The sequence below is a fragment of the Fusarium musae genome, chromosome 4 (assembly GCF_019915245.1).
Source record: "Fusarium musae strain F31 chromosome 4, whole genome shotgun sequence".
NCBI lineage: Eukaryota > Fungi > Ascomycota > Sordariomycetes > Hypocreales > Nectriaceae > Fusarium > Fusarium musae.
In genome coordinates this window covers 3897161-3918231 of record NC_058390.1, presented here as the reverse complement: position 1 = coordinate 3918231, position 21071 = coordinate 3897161, and the positions used below count along the sequence as shown (strand labels likewise).

Below are 21071 nucleotides of genomic sequence, written 5' to 3'. Positions count from 1 at the left end.
CTGGGGAACACTTGATCGTCCGCGTACCAGACGAGAGAGTCGAGACAGGCGTTGCCGTGAGATGCTGCAACTTGACGACCTTGAGACCTTCGAGGACGTCGAGGTTGGAGAGGTCATGAAGCTGCTGACGACACCGAGGTTTTGAGACATTTATACCAGGCGTTGTGGGATAGAAAGGGCGGATGGATGGCTAGGGGGATTATCATGTAAGGTCTGGATTGACCTAGTTTGGGATCTGTATAGAATAATGATTGGCAACGGAGACAAGAGTTAGGGTTGCACGCTGCTACGAAGGAACGAAATGGAAAGGGGGATCAAGCCTCGATGCCAGTGTTTTCAGGACGCCTTTCCCTCCGACTCATCTCATCTCATCTCCTAGTGTCGACTGATCATTTCACTCATGAGCGCCTCGTACTGACGAGACATTTCTAGTTCCGAGCTTACACGGACCCCTTGAACTCGGGATCAATGGAACCTCCATCGATTCCCCCACCACCTCCACCTCCACCGCCGCTGAACATCCCTCCTTCTAGGGCAAGACTCCAACTAGCGGCTCGGTTGGCGATGCATCAGAAGAACAACCAAGCACAATCATCTGGAAATTTAAGTAACGACGATGATGACGATGACGAGAACCCTACAGATCCATTTGCCGATACAGAAGAGGACTTTGACGATGATGATCAGACGCAAGGTGATGAAAGGGGCGCATGGTGGAGAGATGTGGTGAGGGATCGTGGAGGCAAGCCAGATGGGAATGAATCAGACGACGAGCGTGATGATGACGATGACGATGAGTTTGGAGACTTCGCCATGCCAGAAGACGATGCTCAAAACGTTATAAGACCTCAACCTGTGAATCCTGCAAAGGAGGGCTCAGCTTCAACGAGGGGATTGAGTGGATTGTGGCCGTTTGGACTGTCCAAGGCGGAGAAGGAAAAGGAGGGGAGTAGACAGGCTGCTGAGGAGGGGAAGGACGATGAAGTCAAGGCTGTGGAAGTTAAGGAGGCCAAGAGAAGAACGAGTATTGAGGATCCTGATGATGATGAGGTTGTGGTTTAGATACCTGAGATGGGAGGATTAATGGTGTACGATACGAATATAGGAATTGCTATGGGATATGTGTATGTAGAATTGCATCAAGACAGTTGTTTCAATACGTGGTGTGCTCTGATGGGTGTAGATGCTCCATCTGATGTGCTGCTTCATTGCGGCGTCGACTTTCCAGTATTAGAAACATCTTTCTCTCAGTGCTAAGTGTTATCAGTCTCTCGATCCAGCCCCCAACAGGATTAAAAATACACAAAACGTGGAAGTTAGTAGGATTACATCCCCTGAATCATAGCTGCGCTCTCAGGCGCTTAGACATGACGCGGTCCGTGTCCGAGTCTTGAAGCGTGAGCACTAAAACGACCCCAGCTCAATCTCGCTTATAGCCTTATCTCGCTTGTAACCGAGGACACTCCCGTCTCGGAAACACGGGAAGTCCTTGTTTAAAAAGGGAAATCAAACTCCGTATTCAAACAATTATTTTGTTCTTTGATGGGGGATGAGGGTTTGTTAGTTTGTTTTATTTAGAGCGGGAGAGGAGACGGGATGAAGAGGGACAGGGTGTTTAGGGAAAAGCTTATTGTTATAGTGTTTAATCTCGGTAAGTTGGCCCTGCAGATCTGGACCAAAGTTCTGTTTTTTTTTTTCTTTTCGCCAAGGTAAGGAGTAAGGATTGATAATAATAGATAGATATGAAGTGTCGGTTAACTTGGGGGTATCAGGTTAGAATGTAAGACTTGCAGATGTGAGGGGGCCAAAGGATGTATGTCCAGCGGTTGATAGACAGGAAAAGGGGAACAGTTACGATAATAGATTTGGGGGTTTGATCCTTCAATACGAATGTGCTTTGACGAACTCTAACAAAGTTTTGGAGTTGCGAGGCCCGAGAGTACTCCGTCACAGCCGTGTTGATGCAAGAGTAACATCGCCGTGAAGATCAAAGAACATCAGTATTTTAAACTGTCAACTTGAAACAACTCAATTCATTTCTCTAACTTTACGGAGTATAATGGTACTCAATCTCGATGATTGTCAAAGCCAAGTAAATAGGAGCAGACGCGCATTGCGGCACGTCATGGCGTGGTGATGGAGTATTGATCACGGTCTCAATTCGCTGTGGTCTTGAGTAGCGGGTACTTATATCCTCTACTTGAGCTGGTTGCGTCGGGGGTACCGTGTACAAAGAACATTTTGGGGGCTGCGAGTTGGAGACAGGATTCAAGATTTGGGATGTTTGAGGATGGAGGGCATGTCATAGAAGACTGCGCATAAAACAAGAGGAGACAAATAGTAGAATAACTCGAGGATCGCATCTTGAATTGCTGATGTCTTTTGACAACAGTATCAGTTCAACACAATGTCTCCCACAAGACCAAGCCTACCAAGGCTCATCACCGACTTCTCCCACGACTCACCAGACCAACTCATAGAAGCAATAGCCTCAACACTGTCAATATCCCTCGAAGACATTCTTCTCTTTGATTCATTCACCGAACTAGGCGGCGATGAAGAAGCAGCAGAACTCGTGCGTCAAACATGTCAAAGCAGAGGTTTCGATATCAAAAGCGACGACATAATGGCGTGCCAAACACTAGCCGAGCTTCAGACAAGATGCACCCCGAAATCCAACGTCAGGTCAAACTCGGTAGAGTCTTATTCCTCGTCTTCGTCCAGCGCAAGTGCTAGGGGGGTTGTTAGTGGTAGGGCTGCAGGGGGAAGCTCAGCGGTGGACCCTAATTTGGAGAGCTTGCTGCGGTCATTTCCCAGCGTCAGCAGCGTGTGCATGGTCTCCCCCAGAGCAGGCCCATTCGACGGCCAACTCGTGGCTCTTATTAAGATCGGCTCTTGTACCTCTAAATCTCTGCCTGTAGACTCTGTCAGGGACGAGATTTCTTCACTTCGCATGGCCGTGCAGCAGCCCCAGATATGGATTCCTACTGAGTTTGACTTTGACGACGACAGACGTGGCGCGCAAACATGGGTGCAGAACATGGACGAGATTACCTACAAGGAGGTCATGAAGCTTCAGATTCCTACGCGACGACGGGTGGTGAGCAGGGAGGTGGGCTGCGTGGGGAGTGACGAGGATCTGGAGGTGTTTCCGATGAGTGCGATGCAGCGGATTTATCTTGCTGCTGCTGGGATTGAGAATGGGAGTGAGAGGTGGACGAAGGGGTTGTTGGTTAGGGTGAAAGGCGGTGCGGAACCAGCTGATGTCGACGCTGCGATTGAAGCCATCGTCGCTAGACATGACATGCTCAGAGCACGATTCGTCAAGGGTGATGAGTGGATGCAGTGCGTTACGCCCAAAGGCACGAATTCCTACAGTCTTTCGCATCACGTTGATGTTGGGGATGATGAGATACTCACGCTCATTAACGAAACTGAAGAAGCGATTGATCCCTTCGATGGACCGGTTTTTGCGGCGATGTATGTTCATAACCAGGACAAGCAGATGCTTTATCTCGCGGCGCACCAACTCATACTCGATTCACTGTCTTGGAGGATTATTCTCAGCGACTTGGAAGAGTTGCTCCAAAAAGGCACGCTTTTACCCGAGGGCAGTGTGTCGTTTGAGCGGTGGATTGAATACCAAGGTCGTGAGATGGAGCAGAGGTTGTTTGAGCCGACACTTCCTTTTGATGTCTTCTCTGCGGATCTGGACTACTGGGACTTGGATCAGGAAGAAAATACATACGGAAACTCAGACCGGTTATCGTTTCAACTCACTGCCGAACAAGCGTATTCTCTGGAGCAATCATCAGCGCAGGTCTTGAGAACGGACTCAGCAGATGTCATACTCGCTGCGTTACTGCTCTCGTTCTGTCAGGTCTTTCCTGATAGAGTGCTACCGACGTTGTGGAAGCAGGAAAATGGACGGGATGCCTCAGAGGGAGATTTCAACATTTTGGAAACGGTTGGATGGTTCGCTTCGTTATGTCCCATGGGCGTGTCTGTTAACCCAGACACGGATTTGATCGGGGTCATTACTTTGATCAAGGATACGAGGAGGAGTATTCCAAGATCAGGTGTTCCGTTCTTTAATTCTGAGTTTTCATCTTCGCAAGGCGCGGCGATGAATATCCCACTCGAAATCATCTTTAACACAGCCGACACTGCGAAACAGCTTCAACGAAAGAATGGATTGTTAGAACCTATCGCCTTACCTGGCCAATCTCATTTCAGATCTACCACTGGTTCCGACGTTGGACGAATCGCTTTATTCGAAGTCTCAGCGATGATGGATAATTCTGGAGGTCAGATCGATGTGGTGTACAACAAAACCTGCAAATTCCAGGATAAGATCCAAACGTGGATCCAAGTCTTTGAGTATCAACTCCTCGAAGCCATCGCAAAACTCGAATCCCACGAACCACAACTCACACTCTCCGACATTCCCTTAATCCAATCATCATATCAAGCTCTTGAGCGACTCACATCAGATCGAAGGATCAACATAAAAGACATCGAGACCATACAGCCCATCACACCAGCCCAGCAAGAACTCCTCATCGCACAATCTCAAAACAGCGAGTCATTCCACGTTCATGTATCTTATGAACTCACAGGCTTGAGTCACATTATTGACGTTACGAGGTTGTGTGAAGCGTGGGAGGTCATTGTTGCAAACACACCTGCGTTACGGAGTATTTTCATCGATGCTGTTTCGAGAGAGGGTTTGTTTGATCAAGTTGTGCTCAAGAAGATATCGCCGAATATTTTGTTCATTGAGACGATGGATCCGAGAGAAGCGATTGGGACGTTGCCCGGGTTGAATATGGGGTTTGGAGAGCCGAGACATAGACTGTCGGTGTGTTATAATCCTGAGGGGATGGTCGTGAGGCTTGATGCTAGCCAGGCACTCTGCGATGTAAGTCTCGTTCACATACTGTCAGGTAAGGTGTTAACCGTGATAGCTACCGAGTCTTCATCTCTTGATAACAGAACTGAGCCGTGTATACTCCGGTCAAGACCCGCAGGACAATTCATCGCTTCACAACACATATCTCCACCAAATGGCCTCCATCGACACAGCTTACAGTCTCGAAGTATGGAAAACGAGTCTTTCCTACGCAAGACCATGTATCTTCCCACCGCTCTCAACAAACACAAAAGATACATTCCACACCACCCCCTTTGATCTCGACATTCCGACTATGCAGATGCGCATGTTCTGCCAACAGAACCAAGTCCACGCCCAAGCTGTCTTCCAACTTGCATGGGCTCTCGTTCTTCGTGCCTTTGTAGGCATGGACGCTGTGACTTTTGGGTATCAATTCTCTGCACGGGACGAACAACTCCTCTGTGGGATTGAAGAAATGGTCGGGAGTTTTGCGACTATTTTACCCTGTTATGTCGAAATGCCGCCTCCTGCTTCTCTGGGGCAGTGTCTTGCTGTCGTGAGTGAAGGGTATGCTAATGCGAGGAAGCATGATAACCTCACCATGTCTGAAGTCCAGCATGCGTTGGGACTCAAGGAAAAGAGGTTGTTCAACACGTGTCTTTACTTCCATGAGGAGAATAATCTCGTTGCGGGCGATGAGTTGATAACAGCGCTTTTGACATCTGGGCGCAAGACGGATTGTGATGTGTCGCTTACGCTCATGTTTATCAACGATCGGTTACATGTCAACTTGACGTCGCGACATCTTTCACCTTCTCATATTCAGAGCGTTATGAATAGTTTTCACTCAGCGCTTACGCAAATCCTCACAACACCACAAAAACTCATCGTGGAGACGGATCTTCTTACAGACAGAGACTACGCCCAACTCGTCGTTCAAGACTGGACCACGCAATCTCAGAAAATCTCATCGTGTCTTCATGATATCATTCTTCAGCATAGTCTTCTTCGTCCAGATGCAGAAGCTGTGTGTTCTTGGGATGGAGATATAACATACGCGCAACTCTCGACGCTTGTGTCACGACTGAAGACATATCTTGTCAATCTCGGCGTTGGGCCTGGAACTATAGTCCCCGTCGTTCTTGAAAAGAATCATTGGGCGCCTGTTATCATCCTCGCTGTTCTCTCAGCTGGTGCCAGTTTTGCTGCGTTGGATTCGCAGGATGCTAGTACGGTGAAGTCGACTATTGATTATCTCAACCCGCACATTGTTCTGGCGACTGAGACGGCTTGGAAGGATTTGAGTTCGTTGGCGATCAACCTTGTCATCGTGAACGATACATTCTTCGCAATGCTCACCCCATATCTCTCAACAATGGGACAAGATGCTAGTCCCGACCATGCAGCCTGTGTATTCGTCACACCCAAGAAATCGCGGAGTATCTTCTTCACGCATGCCTCACTCCTCTCTGCATTCTTCGCCCAAGGTCCAGCGTTGAAACTCAACAGCGAAAGCCGCGTTCTTCAACTCTCGGCCTTCAACGTCGATATCTCCCTGGTGGAAATTCTCGGAACGTTAGTTCACGGCGGTTGTGTCTGTATTCCTTCACCACAAGAACGAAGTAACGACATCGCTAGTGCTATGGCTCGAATGGATGTTACGTGGTCATACATGACGAGTCTTATCGCGAGGAGCATCCATCCAGATTCGGTACCGAGTTTACGAACGCTGTGCTTTAGAACGAGAAAACTCGATCCTGATACGTATATGCCGTGGCTGGAAGATCACGATATTCTTCTTGCGTACGGCGCACCGGATATTTGTCCTCTCGGTATTTCAGTAACGGAAGTGGAGAAGGATAACAGCTTGGATGTTATCACACCACCGGTCACAGGTCGATTTTGGGTTCTTAATCCTGATAATCACAAGAAACTCATGCCTGTCGGTGCGATCGGTGAATTGGCTATTGACAGTCCCCTCGTCACGCCTCATCGCTTTGCACTGGACAGACCTCTCGTGGCACCAGAACTGGAGAGTGATCGACAGAGACCTCGATACTTGAAGACAGGACATCGTGTGCGCTATCTTGACGATGGAAACGTTCAGTTCATTTCCAGCGTTCGAGATGAAGTAAGAGTCGGCGGTCTGATGGTCGACGTCGCGCAGGTCGAGCAACTCATGCGTCGTTGTCTAGGCCAAGGAATCGATGTAGTTGTTGACTCCGTCACCATGCGCGACACAGGTCCTTTGCTAGCTGCATTTCTTCAACTCGGCCACGCTATGCAACCGAATGAGAATCTTCACAATCTCACCCCCGAGACTAGGGAGCGGACGTACATCGCTAAGAAGATGTTTGAAGCATCCCTCGAGAACCCAACTTCCAACACACCCCGTCTTCCACGGCACTCCATTCCCGCGGTCTTTATTCCTGTCAGAGCATTTCCCATGTCAACGTCTCTGAAAGTCAACCGCCGAAAACTCCAGCGCAGCGTCGCTAACCTCTCAACCCACGATGTTCTTCTCATGTCGCATGTTCCTAACCCCGGCGAAATCCAACGAGTAACTCTCTCGCAGAAACCTCTTCCCCTCACAGGTCCAGAAGAAGCAATGCGGGAAATGTGGGCAGATACCCTTGGTATCTCTGTTTCTGCCGTGAAAGGCTCAAGTACCTTCTCATCAGTGGGCGGGAATAAGTACCTCGCTGCTCATCTCGTCATCACAGCTCGGAAAAGCGGTGTTTACATCTCCCTATCCGATCTCTTGGGCGAACGTACACTTACCGAGATATGTCGCTCCGCTGAATCTTCGACAAAAAAGCCATCAGCTCGAAAACAAGTCGCAAAGAAGATCGATACCAAATTCGTCAAGGAAGTCATCGCACCACAACTCGGAGTCTCTTCCCCTGATGTTCTCGACTTCGCCGAAGCATCCTCCCAACAAATCCGCGCTCTTGAACTTGGCATATTTCCAAACCGAGCTGATATAGTCTGTCTCGCGCTTCGTTTCAACGGTCCCATTGATACAGCGCGTCTCGAAACAGCTTGCAAAGGCCTGAGCGATATGCACGCTATTCTCAACGTAGCGTTCATCACTCACCTTCACACTGTGTATCAAGTCCACTGCGCTTCTTTTAAGCCCCCGTTCTCAACCATTCCCTGCAGCACAGGCTCTCTTGAGGAAGTCACGCAGAATCTCATCAGGGAGCATCAATCTTTACCTTTTGATCCAACGACTCCTGTTACGAACTTTACATTCTTAAATGCTGAGCAACAAGGATGCTTGGTTGTTCGTCTGAGTACTTCTCAGATCGACGATGTAGGAGCTCATTTACTCGTTCACGAACTCACAGCTCTCTACGAAGGAGAAGATACAACTGATGTGCCGAGATCGTCATATCTTGACTACACGCGTGCTTCACGAGTTACTCGTGCTCAAGGTCTAGAATACTGGAATGTTCAACTTGAGAACGCAAAAATGACAAAAATCATCGCTCACACACGCCCCGTCCCTCCAGCGTCTCTATCTGAGATCCGAACGGCAAAGCATACAACATCTCTAGGTCATCTATCCTCCTATGGAATGACTCCCGATGCAGCGCTAAAGGCATCATGGGCCATCGTCCTCTCTACACTCTCATCCTCCCACGACGTGCTCTTCGGCGAAGTAATCCACACTTCAACGCCTGATATCGTCGGCCCCATGACAAACATTCTTCCTGTACGGGTTCAGTTCCCTTCTAGTCACAGCACACCCCTCGATCTCATGAATTGCATCCAACTGCAGCGCCAATCCCACTCTCGCTTTGAGACATTCGGGTTTCAAGAACTCGTCAACAAATGCACAAATTGGCGTGCCTGTACACGCTTTAGCACTGTTGTGCAGCATCATATTCCTGGTCCGCAGGATGGATCGTCGACGATGAATATTGACGGTGCGACGTTTACATACAAGATGGTGGAAGCGTGGACGAGGGACTTTCCAGATCTCTTTGTAAGATCGAGTACCGAAGCGAATGATCGTATTGTTCTGGAGATCAAGTACTCTGAGGAACGAGTTACTGCTGCGTTTGTTCAGAATTGTCTGAGTTTACTTGTTGCAGCGTGGGAGACCATCACACATCCTGAGACGATTCATCAACCGATGATTCATTCCTCAGACGAGATCTCGAGGTCACAGAGACAGATCCCTTTACCCGCAAAACAACCCCCTCCAGGACCACCCATTGAATCACTCGATGCGTCTCAACGCAAGGATCTCCAAGTTGCCATCGTCAAAGCCTGGGAAAAAGTCATAAAACCCTCTTCCACAAGCATCCCCAAGGATAAAATCCCCACGACACCATTCTACGCCATCTCAGGCTGCATTCTCCCCGCACACACCCTCACAGCTGAACTCAACAACGTTCTCCCCGTCAGCATAACCCTAGAAGACGTTTTAGCCCATCCAAGCATGCACTCCCAGCTCGAGCTCGTAACACGTCTTCTGCCTCCCAAGTCAGACTCCGGATCCTTACTCCGTCCAAAGTCCAAATCTGGTCCTGAGCGCTCAACGACAACAGCGCTTCGCAACGGCCTACGGAATCTGAAAAACAGAAATAGCATGCTAAGTCTAAAGAGCAGCTGGATCAAGAATAAGCGTCCCTCAACAGCGCATTCAGACGATGAGCCTGTTCCTGTTATCCCAGAGACGGTACCAGAAGTACCCGTTCAAGTCCTCTCGCCCATCCCGATGATTGTAATTCCCGAGATCGGGTCTTCAGATACACCCGTTAGCCCAAGCGGGCCAATGTACGAACTCGATGGCGGTCCTGTTCTCGGCGATAGACGAAGTAGCGGAGGATCATCGTGGAGAACAGCTGAAGAGGGCAGTCTGATGAGCCCTGTCAGTCCAGTGAGTCCAGGACGGAGGGTGTCGACATGGGGAAGTATGTTTGAACTGCCCATGAGAGGGCGATCACCATTTGGAAACAAGTCACCGAGATGATACACTCACTCATTGTGATTTCTTATGTTGTGTTGAGCCTGATGGATAATGATGATGTCTTATTTCTGAGTTTTTGGTTAATATGTAGATAATAATGAAGGATACCCATTGAACCAACTCCAGCTCGCTTGTAAACACCCATGACTATACTTGTAAATGAGTCCAAACTGATTCAACTAATATCATGCTAATCCCCGGCTTCACTATATCACATGCCAAACACCAAAACTTTGCAAACAAATTGTCCTTCGACTACAACCTCTTGGCTTTTTTATACAATATCTGTCCCAACAGACAATCTCTATGTCAATGCAACCGGGGTATATAAATCTTCCAGGTAATTCAAAAATGTCCCAATACAAGTAAACGCACGCTCAAATCCCATACACATTGCGCCAAATCATCTCATCGTGATGCCCTAGTTAAGGCGGCTAGTGGAATTCACCCTCCCGAGGGCCGAAGTAATCCGTGCCCTCGAGGGGTTGAAGAGGACAGGCGTCGTCCTCGCATCCCACGTAGCCAACTGTGTTGCCCCACCAGTTGAACTCGGTGCCTTCGAGCTGGAGGGAGAAGAAGATGATGATGGCTGCGATGGCGATACCGCAGGACCAGGCTGCAGAGAGCACGAAATTGTACTGCAACTGTTAGTATTGGTTCGAGAGTTTCTGATGAGAGAGAAACTTACTTTAGACCACAAGCCGAGGTAGCGCGACTTGAGATAAATCCAGGAAAAGTACGCAATGGGGACCGAAGGCCAGACATACGACATGTTATAGGGTGCCCAAACAATACCTCCATACATGATAGCAACAGGGTGAATCTGTCTTGTCCAGGTCCAGTTGGGGAACCTCTTGTTGATAGCCCAAACAGCCAGAACAACCACAACACCCAGCGGGAAACCGATCAAGACCTCAGTGTAGAGACCGTTCTTTCCAAAGATCTTGCTAGGTCCAACAGTACCCCAGAGAACTGAAGCGGTGAAGAAGGTGTTGACACTGGGGCAAGTCATCTTCCATCGAGCATCCTCAGTGCAGACTCCCTCGATCTGGGTCATCTGGAAGTTGAGGACACCAACGCAGACAAAGGTGCTGATGAAAGTGGCGATGATCTGGGCGAAGAAGGTGTGTCGAGGAGGAATCTTGACGTAGTGAGCGAGCTTGAGATCGTTTGAGAACATGACAGCGTGGGCGCAGGTGACGTAGCCGAAAGACTTGAAGTAGTTCATGGCCAGAGCATTGCCTTCAACGAAAGAACCTCCAATAAACTCGGCAAGAACTGTCAGAGTGACCTCGATACCAGTCATGGCCTTGATGATGCCGACGGGAATGACAAACACAAGGCAAAGTGCAAGACCGTAGAAAATGACACCAGGTGAGGTGTGGGTGTCCCAGCCAGCAATACCAGAAATACCAAATGCAATAGCGCAAACAAGGCAAACCATGTACCACCACTCAGGAACTTCACGGTAAGCCTTCATGAGACGAGTGTGAACGTCGAGATCGTGAACTTCCTCAGTGCGGTTTGACTTCCTCCTCATGCTGTTGAAAAGACCCTTGAAGCCAGTAACAATTTCGCGTCGATGGAACAGAAGAGCATAGGTAAGGGTCGAAGTGTAGATGCCGAAGAAGAAAATGTAGATGACAACGTTTCCAGCGCCCAAGAAGGGAGGAGAGTAGTCGGCGTATTTCTTGGCATCGAAGAGTCCTCGGTCGTTGATGGCTCGAGTGACGTTGTACAGCTCGCCCCATCGGTCGTAGACACGGTTGGTGTTGATGGGAAGGTATCCAGTGTTGTAGATGTTGGAGTACCAGAGGCCGAGAACCACCCACATGGAGATGAAAGCGCCAATAAATCGGTTGAAAGTACTGAAGAAAGGAACCATGAGCGGGTCAGCAGAATCCCAGAGGAGAACGTTCCAATCCCAGGTTGGGAATGGGTTGATGCCAAGACCATTGTTGAAACCGGTGATGGTGTTGAGGTCGCGGTTGTAGGGATCAATCCAAGACATCCAGCTGAAGTTGGAGAGCGAGGTCCAGATGTAGTTGGGGAACCAGAACCAGACGAACATGGCGCCGAACATGACATAAAAGAACTTGATACGAGAAACGCGCCAGATCTTGCCAAAGGGACCCTGCACCGGGGAGTTGTTGTCGGTATGGAAAGCTGAGTTGAGCGCAATAGTAACCAAAGACGCAGGCCAAACACAGTACGAGGGATAAACGAGAAAGCGACGGCAAACACCAGCCATTCCATAGCCGATGAAGTTGGTGCTCAGCGCGATCAAAATCTGGTAGGCGAAGTGGGAGGCATATGGCTGGTTGAAGTACTGGGGCAGATACTGGACCCAGATGATCAAGTTGGTATAGGGAGTGTTATACGCAACGTTGGCCATGATGGTGATGAGCATATGCTCCTTCTTGGAGAAGGGACCTGGGTTGAGGGAATGGCGCACACCGAAGAGAGTGATGCCATAGTCAGGAAGCCACCTTTCGAAACCTTTACCAATTGGATATGAGAGCAGCTGAGCGACATTGGCCATGATGCGAATAGCAGGCTGTCGAATATCGAAAAGCTGGTTGGTGAAAGCAAGAAGCATTGAAAAGACGAGACCGATTGTCCAACTTCGAATGGTTGATGAAGGGATGGAAGTATCATCCTTGTTCTCGACGACGGCACGAACTTCGGCGTAAGGGCTGTTATTTGTGATCAGAGCAGCCTCGAGTTTCATTTCCTGCACTAGGCTCTCGTGCTTCTCGGGATTTGTAAAGAGTTCATCGTTCTCGAGGAAGGCCTTGATCTTCTGGATAACTACGAGTGGGAAGTTGGGATCCTTCTCGTGGATGCGATAGACGCGAGCCATTATGTGGCGCACATCTTCTAGTGTGTACTTTGAGGCCAGTTCGCGAGCCTCGAGTAGGTCATCTTCGGTGACGTGAAGGTCCTGCTCGGTGGTTTGGAAGTCGGGCATGTCATCCTGATCGTAGGAGAAAGACTGTTGAGGGCCTATGTGTCAGTCTAATTGATCCGCAGTAGGTGCATGTCCAAATGAAGCAAGTAGCGCAAAGTAAGGCAAGGTAATGTAACTAGACTCACCTCGTCAAACTCGGATGACGAATCGCTGGCGACATTGTGCTGGTGGTACTGGAGCTGAGCCGGAGGCAATGGGTCAAGAGGGATCTCTTGAGCCACTCCAGTGGAAACCCTCTTTTCGTTGTCGGCCATGGCCAAAGGCCTCCTTTAGGCAATGGATCTTGAATTCCACCAATCTCAATAGCCGTACCAAAGTCCCTCGACCTGGGGTCGCTCTTTATGCGTCTTTAGTCGATTGCGCGAAACGGAAGAATTGACTGAGGCGATGATGATGGTCAAGCGACAAAACGTCGATGCGTGAATTCAAATCGTGTTAAGGAACTCGAAGTGGTCGTGATGGTGCTATTGAGGCGATGATTGTAGCGGTTGGCAAGAAACGAAAGAGTGACGAGATGGCGCGACGGAACAAGGCTCGCGGAAGAACGAGAACGGGGGTAGCCGGTATTGAATACGTTTTACCACGGGGTTGAAGTGAGTGGTAAAAAAGCAGGTATTCTAGCGCAGGCACGTTGCGTGGGTGGTCGGATCGAGAGTCGAGTCGAGTCTAGACGAGTGGAACAAGGTACGCGTGGCGCTGGCCGTCGGTAGATGACTCTCTCTCAGCTGGCAGGTATCGCGAAAAAGGAAGTCCAGGGGAAATGAAAGACCCAGCAGAGCAGAGTATGAAGCGAAGCCGAGGAGAAGAGAGGGCCTGTGAAGGGTACGAAAGAGGTGACGAAGAAGAGAGGACGGGAGGAGAAGATCGGAGTCCGGCAAAGAGCCAAGTCAAGCGTGTGTGCGTGAGGGAGAGTAAATGACGGGATGGACGAGATTCGCAAAGCAATTGGACTAAGGTAAGGGCCCTGAAGTGAAAGAGAGTTACAGTGACAAGACACGGGGAGCGTTAGGGGAGTGAGTGAGTGAGTGGTCTGCGGCGGGACCTGGACAGAACAGACGCAAGACAGGGCAGGTCAGGATTTTCGGTGGGGAACTGGGAGAGGCTACGTGAGATGTGATTGGACTGGAGAGACACGAGCCGGGGGGCTTGGGCTTGCAAAGAACCCCCAAAAAAGGCTCGGGCTCGGAACTAGGGAGCCGTAGTCCAAAAGCAAGCAACCCAACGGCAAAGACGGCAGAAGATACTTGCCGGGCATCACTGAGAGTGAGAGATATAGGTAGGTACCTCTCCATCAAGCACAGTACCTCAGGCAGGGCAATGTCTCTGGTCTCTCTATCTGCTCACTATATTTTGATTTTGCTCCTGACTCTCCACTGTGTATCGACTTTCCACTGTGTTCTGTTCCTTGATCTTGAAAGACAAGACAAGACAAGACAGTCAAGAGTCAAGACAGACTTGGCAATGGCTGCGAATGAGGCGGGAGGAATCAGTCACTACCCCTTGGCTCCTGGTTGGTCCCCTTCTCCATGTCTTGGCGCTATCGTCAAAGTGGAACAAGCCACCACCACCACCTGCAAACTACCTTACGTACCTACACGGCCACTCCGTCCACGATGACAGAGGAGGATCAATCTGAGATAATCTATAATCTCAGATATCATCAATTGAATCTCTGAATAATCTGTCTTGATCAATATATATCCTCTGGTCGTGTCTGTTGGTGTCGTGTCGTGGTTACAGATGCGGGTACGTACCTCCTCGGAACTGACGGCACGGCTACCGGCCTGTTTCGTCTCGGCGCTGTCCTCTCCAGTTCCAGCTCTCACAGTCAGCGATTGATTGTCGCTCGCTCGCTGTCCTCTGAGGTAACGCCGATTACCCGGCATCAAGCCACCCCAAGCGAAATCTACAGTTTCCTTTCCACTTGTAACATCAACGAAACGTGCCCCTTGCTCCTCATTGGTCTTTTCGCACTGATCATCAACAACTTCAAAAGAACACGGGTCTCGGCACAACTCTTGAACTGTTTGTTTATTCACAACTGTCGTGATTGTGATTGTTGTGGGGTAGATTCAATGTGAGGTACGAGCTGCATCGTATGTACGCTCATGGGATGGTACATACTGTACGACAACGGCACACCAAGGCATGGCAAGACCATGCCGACTGACATGACAGTATTCTTGGCGATAAGTCATCCAAGACCTGGTCGTAGATCTTTTAGTCTGTCGACTGATCAGCATAGCATTAAGCTGACTCATGTGGTACAGGGTAGGTGGCTTTGTCCGACTTCACATCACTCAAACCACTCGTACGCTTGCTTCACTTGACACCATCAATTACACAAAAGGTCAGAAGACTAATAATAAGATTGTGTTAAAGGTATTTATATGTGATGTCAGAGAACTCTTAATTAAATGGAGTCGTGTTCTGTACAGTGCGGTAGGTATTGAGTGACAAAGTGTTTGGCGTCAATTGCTGTTTGCACTGCTCATCATTTGGTGCACTATAACATAACGCAGATCTATATGCAGTGAAAGGGATTTTCCTTGAACAAATAACAAATACGATTTGATCTGGCACTCTACAAGTACATTCCCATTTATCGATGAGTCTTCAGATAGTGCAGTTACGGTATCTGTCAAAATATGTGAGTAAACTCTCCAATGGAGGTTCAGCATACGGCATCGAAGGACAATGAACATATAAAAATGATGGCAGCATTCTGTTTTAGAGAGAAACTCGAATCTTGAGTAGTCCAAAATTGCTGATCTAGAACAGTCAATATGCATGTTGTTTGACACTAACATTTGGTCTATGATCAAAGATGATAACAAAGCAAGGAGATTAGTTATTTGTCTATCCGTCTATATTCCCATATGCCCAGCCGCTTATACCCAACAGGATGATCAAACCCTTAGAACTCCTTTGAACGATGTATCGCTTCATTCCTCAAAGCGAGTTCAGAATGCCATCGACGTTGGCAAAGGACAGGAGTTTGTTCGTCTCATACCAGACCTTGTCCGCAAAGGCTTTACCCTCTTTCGTGTACAAGAACTTAGTATAACTACCAATCGTTAGTGACTGAAAACATTGGATTGAATCGTCGAACTTACGGGTGAATCCTCCAATCCATGATATAAGAACCATGAGTCTCCTTGCCCATGACAACGCCAGCTTGCACAAAGGTACTGGCTCCGTTCTTGATGCTCCGAGCAGCAATCCAGTTGACAAGAGCAAATATATATTGAATGATGATGTTTCCCTGACCCCGTGTCAAGCTAGTTCCGCCGACTAGACCTGGATCTACGAGGTTGACAATCACATCCTCGGCTTTGACGCGCTCAGCCAGCTTGACGATCCAGAAGTGTGCGAGGGCCTTGGTTCTAGAATATGTAGGAAGGGGATTCACACCGCCGGTGAAAAAGGCTTCCTTGTCGAAGAACTCCATGATGTTCTCGTCTTTGGCATTAGGGAAGTCAGCCATAAGAGCTGTCGCCGAGTTGACGATTGTGAGATGTCCTGGTTGACCTGCTGGAGCCTTTTGCTTGAGTGTAGGAAGAAGCAGCGTGGCGAGAAGAACGGTAGAGAGATAGTTGACCTGGAACGAAACCTCATGGCCCTCAGGACTAAGCTCGAACTTTGTCATTTGTATACCAGCGTTGAGAATGACAAGATCAATACGATCAAGCGTCTCGCACTTTTTCGCAAAGTCTTGTACGCTCTTGTATATGTTCATGTCGACCTGCCACACGAGGATCTCGGCGTTGGGATGCTTGGCGCGGAGGGTTGATGCGGCGGCTTCACCCTTGGAGATGCTTCGGACGGCGATGATGAGACGCTTGAGCTTCATGGCGAGGAACTGCTCTGCGGCGCCATAGCCAATGCCGGTGTTTGCGCCGGTGATGATGATGGTGCTGTCGGAGAGGGAGATGTCCTTGGGGATGGGGACGGGCTTTGTGGTTTGGGAGCGGAAGAAGCGATAGTTGTCTGGGGTGAGTTCAAGAGACTTGGGAGCCATTGTGTGAATATTGATTGTGGATTATGGTAATTATGATTGTAAGAGTTGTAATAGTTGATTGGTATTGTAGTCTTGTAGTCTTGTTATTATAAAGCTGATGATTGTATTTATGATGTTCTGAACATGATCCAAAGGCATGGACGTCCATCTCTTTTATGTCTTTTACAGCTAGACTAAACATCATGGAGATAAAGCACATATTCGCGAATGAACCGAAAAAGGGAAACAGTTCTCAACTCTATCATGTCTTGAGTGGTATTGCAAGCCGCCGTTGACGACAACGGGAGAGACAGATTGGAAACCGCTTTGGGAAAGCAATAGATTGCGAGCCAAGATTTTCTCTCTGGAGGGATCGAAAGAAGCATTGCATTTGCGGGCCTCTTTGACCTTGTCATCGTCCTATTCGACGTTCGGGCAGGCTCTCAACCCCCGAGACTGTTGGCTTGAGTACGATGGAGGAAGCGGGGCAGATGCATCTCGGACGAACATTAGGGCGAGAGGTAGACAAAATTCAAGCGGCAACAAGATGGTGGAATTTGAGTCAAGGATGACCCTATTATTCTGTTAGGCTCTGCCATCAACGATCGGCTTTAAAGCTCAATCGCCAACCCGACACTAAGCCCTGTGCTCTAACCGGAATAGGAAAACAATCGATGTCTTGGCAAGATGATGCTGACAGGTCCTCTCAGGAGCTCGATTGCTTTCCGTAAAGAGTTAACAATCTCATCTGTTTCAACTCATCTCAACTCAAACCTTTGCTCATCACTCTAAACTTCGTTCAAAAGCCTGTAGCGTTATACCAGTTATCAATTTGAAAGAGGATACCTTTGTCTTATATCCGAGTCATCATGCTAGAGCCCTTCTTACAACCAGTCCCCGTCCCGGAAACACTCCCAGTGCGGGTCAAGCCTCGGGTCAAGCCTCGAGCTCGAAAGCCTCGTCAACAGGGTCGTGAGTTATCCCCGGATCACAAATGGCGGTCGTCACTCAGCAATACTGACCAAGTGCAGCTAAAACTTTCGAGTTTGTTTCCTCAGGCCCAGTTGGCAAACCAGCACCTGAATCTCGCAAGTTCATCCGCAGCCATGTAATGCGCGGCAAGAATACGAAAAAGTCACCTCCAAGACATCCAATACTGGACGTTAGAGTCGATGCTCTCCCTAGAGCTAATGATGACGATGTGGAGGAGTTAGATCGCCCTGCACCCCTGGCGAACACTCGCTGCACAGATGCCATGTGGACTGTTGGCCATACACATGCTCGCCAAGACAGAGCTTGGGTTGAGTCGCCTTCTCTTATGGCGCAACTAGTCAACCCCCCGCCTGATCTGGATCTGTTTACTTTTGCTACGCCCCTTGGTAAAGATTCGAGGTATTATATTTATAGATGTATGGTTCTCACTCTGTTATTCGTGATGCAGCTAATGTTATAGTTCTTACCACCATCAAGGAGACTATGTATCCAGCAGAATGGTGTTTCGACCCCGACCGTGAGAAGGCATGCTGGTTTCGCTGGCTACTCGAAGATCCGGCTTACCTGCACTGTATCTGCTTCATGGTCAGCGCCTTTCAAGACCTTATTAACATGCAATCATTGCTGGGACGTGGAAAGTATGAGACTGGATGGGGCGGAGAGTTCTCGGCATCCACGCGGAACCGCCTTCGACATACCATCAAACTGTTACAAGAAAGGCTGAAAGACCCTGCCAAACAAGTCGAGGATGCAACTACAGCGACCATCATATCGTTGGCTATGATGGCTGATGCTATGGAGGACGCCCAGGCTTTTGAAGCTCACTCAAATGGTCTTCGGCGGATTGTCAAGATGAGAGGTGGCCTGCAAGGATATACACATAATCGACAACTACAGATTAAACTCTGTCGGTGAGTTCTACTTCCCGATCCAGTATTAAAATCCCACTAACATAACGCCAGTGTCGACCTCGGATGGTCCATCAGAAACGGCTGCAAACCAGAGATCTACGACGGCAAGCCAGCATGGGAACCTCTCCTCGAAGCCTTCGGAACTGTAGCCTGCTCCTTCGAGATCCAAGAACCATCCCTAGACTTCATGAACGTCTACTACACCTGGGACTGGAGATTACAAAACACCTTCAAAGATCTTCGAGACTTTTCAGCCCTGGCTAACAGATACTCTCCAAGCGCCAAGAAGCTCAAACCCGAAGCGTTCCAGGAGATCATGCTGTCAATACAGTATCGCCTTTTACAGCTTGACTTTTCGCAAGATCCAGCGCCGATACAAGAAGCGCTGCGTATTGGACTGCTTGCTTATGAGTCAACTATTTTCTTGCAAATACAGGGCACGAAACTAAGGTCTGATTCGTTTAGTCGACAGTTGCGCGATGCCATTCAGGCAACGCCAGTGCAAGGTGAGGCGACAGCCAATATCAAGCTTTGGCTTCTTGTGGTGGGGTCTATCATTGTCTTTGATAGCAGTGAAGATTGGCTCGTGCAGTCGATAAATAGTTTGGCTGGACGGCAGAGCTGGGAGGAGGTCCGGGAGCGTGTGAAGGAGTTTATGTGGATTGATGTCATTCACGATGGCCCTGGTCGGAAGGCCTTTGAAGCGGCGCAATCATATATATGAAGTGGGAGCGCAGCGGGACAAAGGTTGCTTATGCAGGAGTTCATTTCTTTTGCAACCTCAGAGATACTATAAAGAACAGCTATGGAGAGCTCCATGTTGTATCGCAAATTTGATGGCATAACCCCCGTGAAGCAAATGATGGGTTGGGCCGTCACTTCAAAGGCCCAGGTCATGCTCGGCAAAGATTTACATAAGAACATGAACAATGAAGGATTGCTTTCTACCCCATCTTGAGAAAGCAATTGAATGACGATATCATCAAGGAGCCTGCTTCAAGCGGTGAAGGTTATGGAAACCATACCAACCAGATGTACGCGAGAGCAATATCCAACAGCTTCAGCCTGCCAATTCCTGCATATTCATTGAAGAAAACTACATTACTGTTGGTCGTAATGCTGAATTTTCAGTCCTTCTGCGTCACTGTTCTTTGTTCTCTGGGTAGATGCATGGAGCTATGGATAACTTCCACGTTCACTACTGCAGATCCTACATCTACGCAGCTACCCGCGACGACTTGCCATAACGATGCTATATTATGCCTCGATTACCTGTCTCATTATTTGTATATTGCTGTTGAGTCTAGATGTTCCTTCAAAACTATGCTTTCGTCTGGCGGTGAATGTCTACGAACAAAGAAACGGTGGAATTCCTTCCAGAAGTTTATACACGAGTAGCCAGCAAGCAATGTATCACATTGACGAATTATCTCATTGGAGCTATTTCGAGAGGTATAAATACCAGTCTGTGACCATCACTCAGTTTCTTAAACGCAACCTCTTCTCCTCAAGAATTGGTCAAGTCAAGAGCAAACCAACGCACCTAGACATCTCACACGACTTCTTCGCTTCAGTCCACAAATTAAGTCATATTCTCTTACCAAAACCCAACAAACCGACTGTATCATCATGGCAGCAGATAGTAGGAGAACCAGTGGGAACTTGCGACGAAAGAATTGGAAGAAGTAGTGGATCTGGATGAGACGGGTATTGCTCGATTTACTGCATTTGGGCCTTTCACATTGTTTGGGATTGGGAAACGTAGACGGTTAAGTTTTACAGTTCATCTCTTGTGATCGCCTTTGACCTGCCACGGGGGGCAGTCCAAATCTGATATTTCACAACAGGCTCAAGAGATAATGGTGGCATGAGGCACCCATATTCATTCAGTCCTCGCCTCTTAACATCCAAGTAACGACCCTAAATTTGGGATAGAATTGCTGGTGCGTTATCCCAATAGAGTGTCATTCGACTTTCACTGGCTTGCTGACTCTTTTTGATGGTATAGCCAGCGTCATAGTCGAGTAACCGCGGTGATGCGTTCTTGTCGCTAACCTAGCCAGTTTGCCAAAGATCATAGATAGTAGAAAACTAGACGTGATTATCCAATAGTTCTGCCATAATGGAAGGCTCCAAACTTGAATGCAGTTGAGACGTGGTTAGGTTCCCTCTGTGTTCTGCCATCAGATCTGAGCCTCACTACAGCTGCTTGGGCTAGCTTTGACGAGGGCTTTCTACCCATATTCGAATGACTAAATATTGACTCTAGGCTAAAGGCAAAGTGATGACTTCATGTCCTAGTATTGTCTCATTGTCATCGA

General features: G+C 48.6%; 6 protein-coding genes across 6 annotated transcripts; 4 read left to right on the top strand and 2 right to left on the bottom strand.

Moving 5' to 3' along the window:
- Positions 1-468: 468 nt before the first annotated feature.
- Positions 469-1062, top strand: J7337_006140 (uncharacterized protein; the record flags this gene model as incomplete). The annotated part of the gene is made up of 1 exon (XM_044823806.1): positions 469-1062. One exon carries the CDS (start codon positions 469-471, stop codon positions 1060-1062), a length of 594 nt encoding a protein of 197 aa, XP_044682297.1.
- Positions 1063-2407: 1345 nt separating this feature from the next.
- J7337_006139 (uncharacterized protein) lies at positions 2408-2736 on the top strand (the record flags this gene model as incomplete). Its single annotated transcript, XM_044823805.1, has 2 exons — positions 2408-2575; positions 2599-2736. 2 exons carry the CDS (start codon positions 2408-2410, stop codon positions 2734-2736), a joined length of 306 nt encoding a protein of 101 aa, XP_044682296.1.
- Positions 2737-2953: 217 nt separating this feature from the next.
- Positions 2954-9878, top strand: J7337_006138 (NRPS protein; the record flags this gene model as incomplete). Its single annotated transcript, XM_044823804.1, has 2 exons — positions 2954-4921; positions 4968-9878. The coding sequence occupies 2 exons, from the start codon at positions 2954-2956 to the stop codon at positions 9876-9878; spliced, it is 6879 nt and encodes a 2292-aa protein (XP_044682295.1).
- Positions 9879-10309: 431 nt separating this feature from the next.
- J7337_006137 (uncharacterized protein) lies at positions 10310-13100 on the bottom strand (the record flags this gene model as incomplete). The annotated part of the gene is made up of 3 exons (XM_044823803.1): positions 10310-10513; positions 10564-12870; positions 12972-13100. The coding sequence occupies 3 exons, from the start codon at positions 13098-13100 to the stop codon at positions 10310-10312; spliced, it is 2640 nt and encodes an 879-aa protein (XP_044682294.1).
- A 2698-nt stretch (positions 13101-15798) lies between these two features.
- On the bottom strand, positions 15799-16867 carry J7337_006136 (uncharacterized protein; the record flags this gene model as incomplete). The annotated part of the gene is made up of 2 exons (XM_044823802.1): positions 15799-15913; positions 15963-16867. 2 exons carry the CDS (start codon positions 16865-16867, stop codon positions 15799-15801), a joined length of 1020 nt encoding a protein of 339 aa, XP_044682293.1.
- Positions 16868-17715: 848 nt separating this feature from the next.
- On the top strand, positions 17716-19474 carry J7337_006135 (uncharacterized protein; the record flags this gene model as incomplete). Its single annotated transcript, XM_044823801.1, has 4 exons — positions 17716-17818; positions 17878-18225; positions 18300-18750; positions 18802-19474. 4 exons carry the CDS (start codon positions 17716-17718, stop codon positions 19472-19474), a joined length of 1575 nt encoding a protein of 524 aa, XP_044682292.1.
- Positions 19475-21071: the final 1597 nt, after the last annotated feature.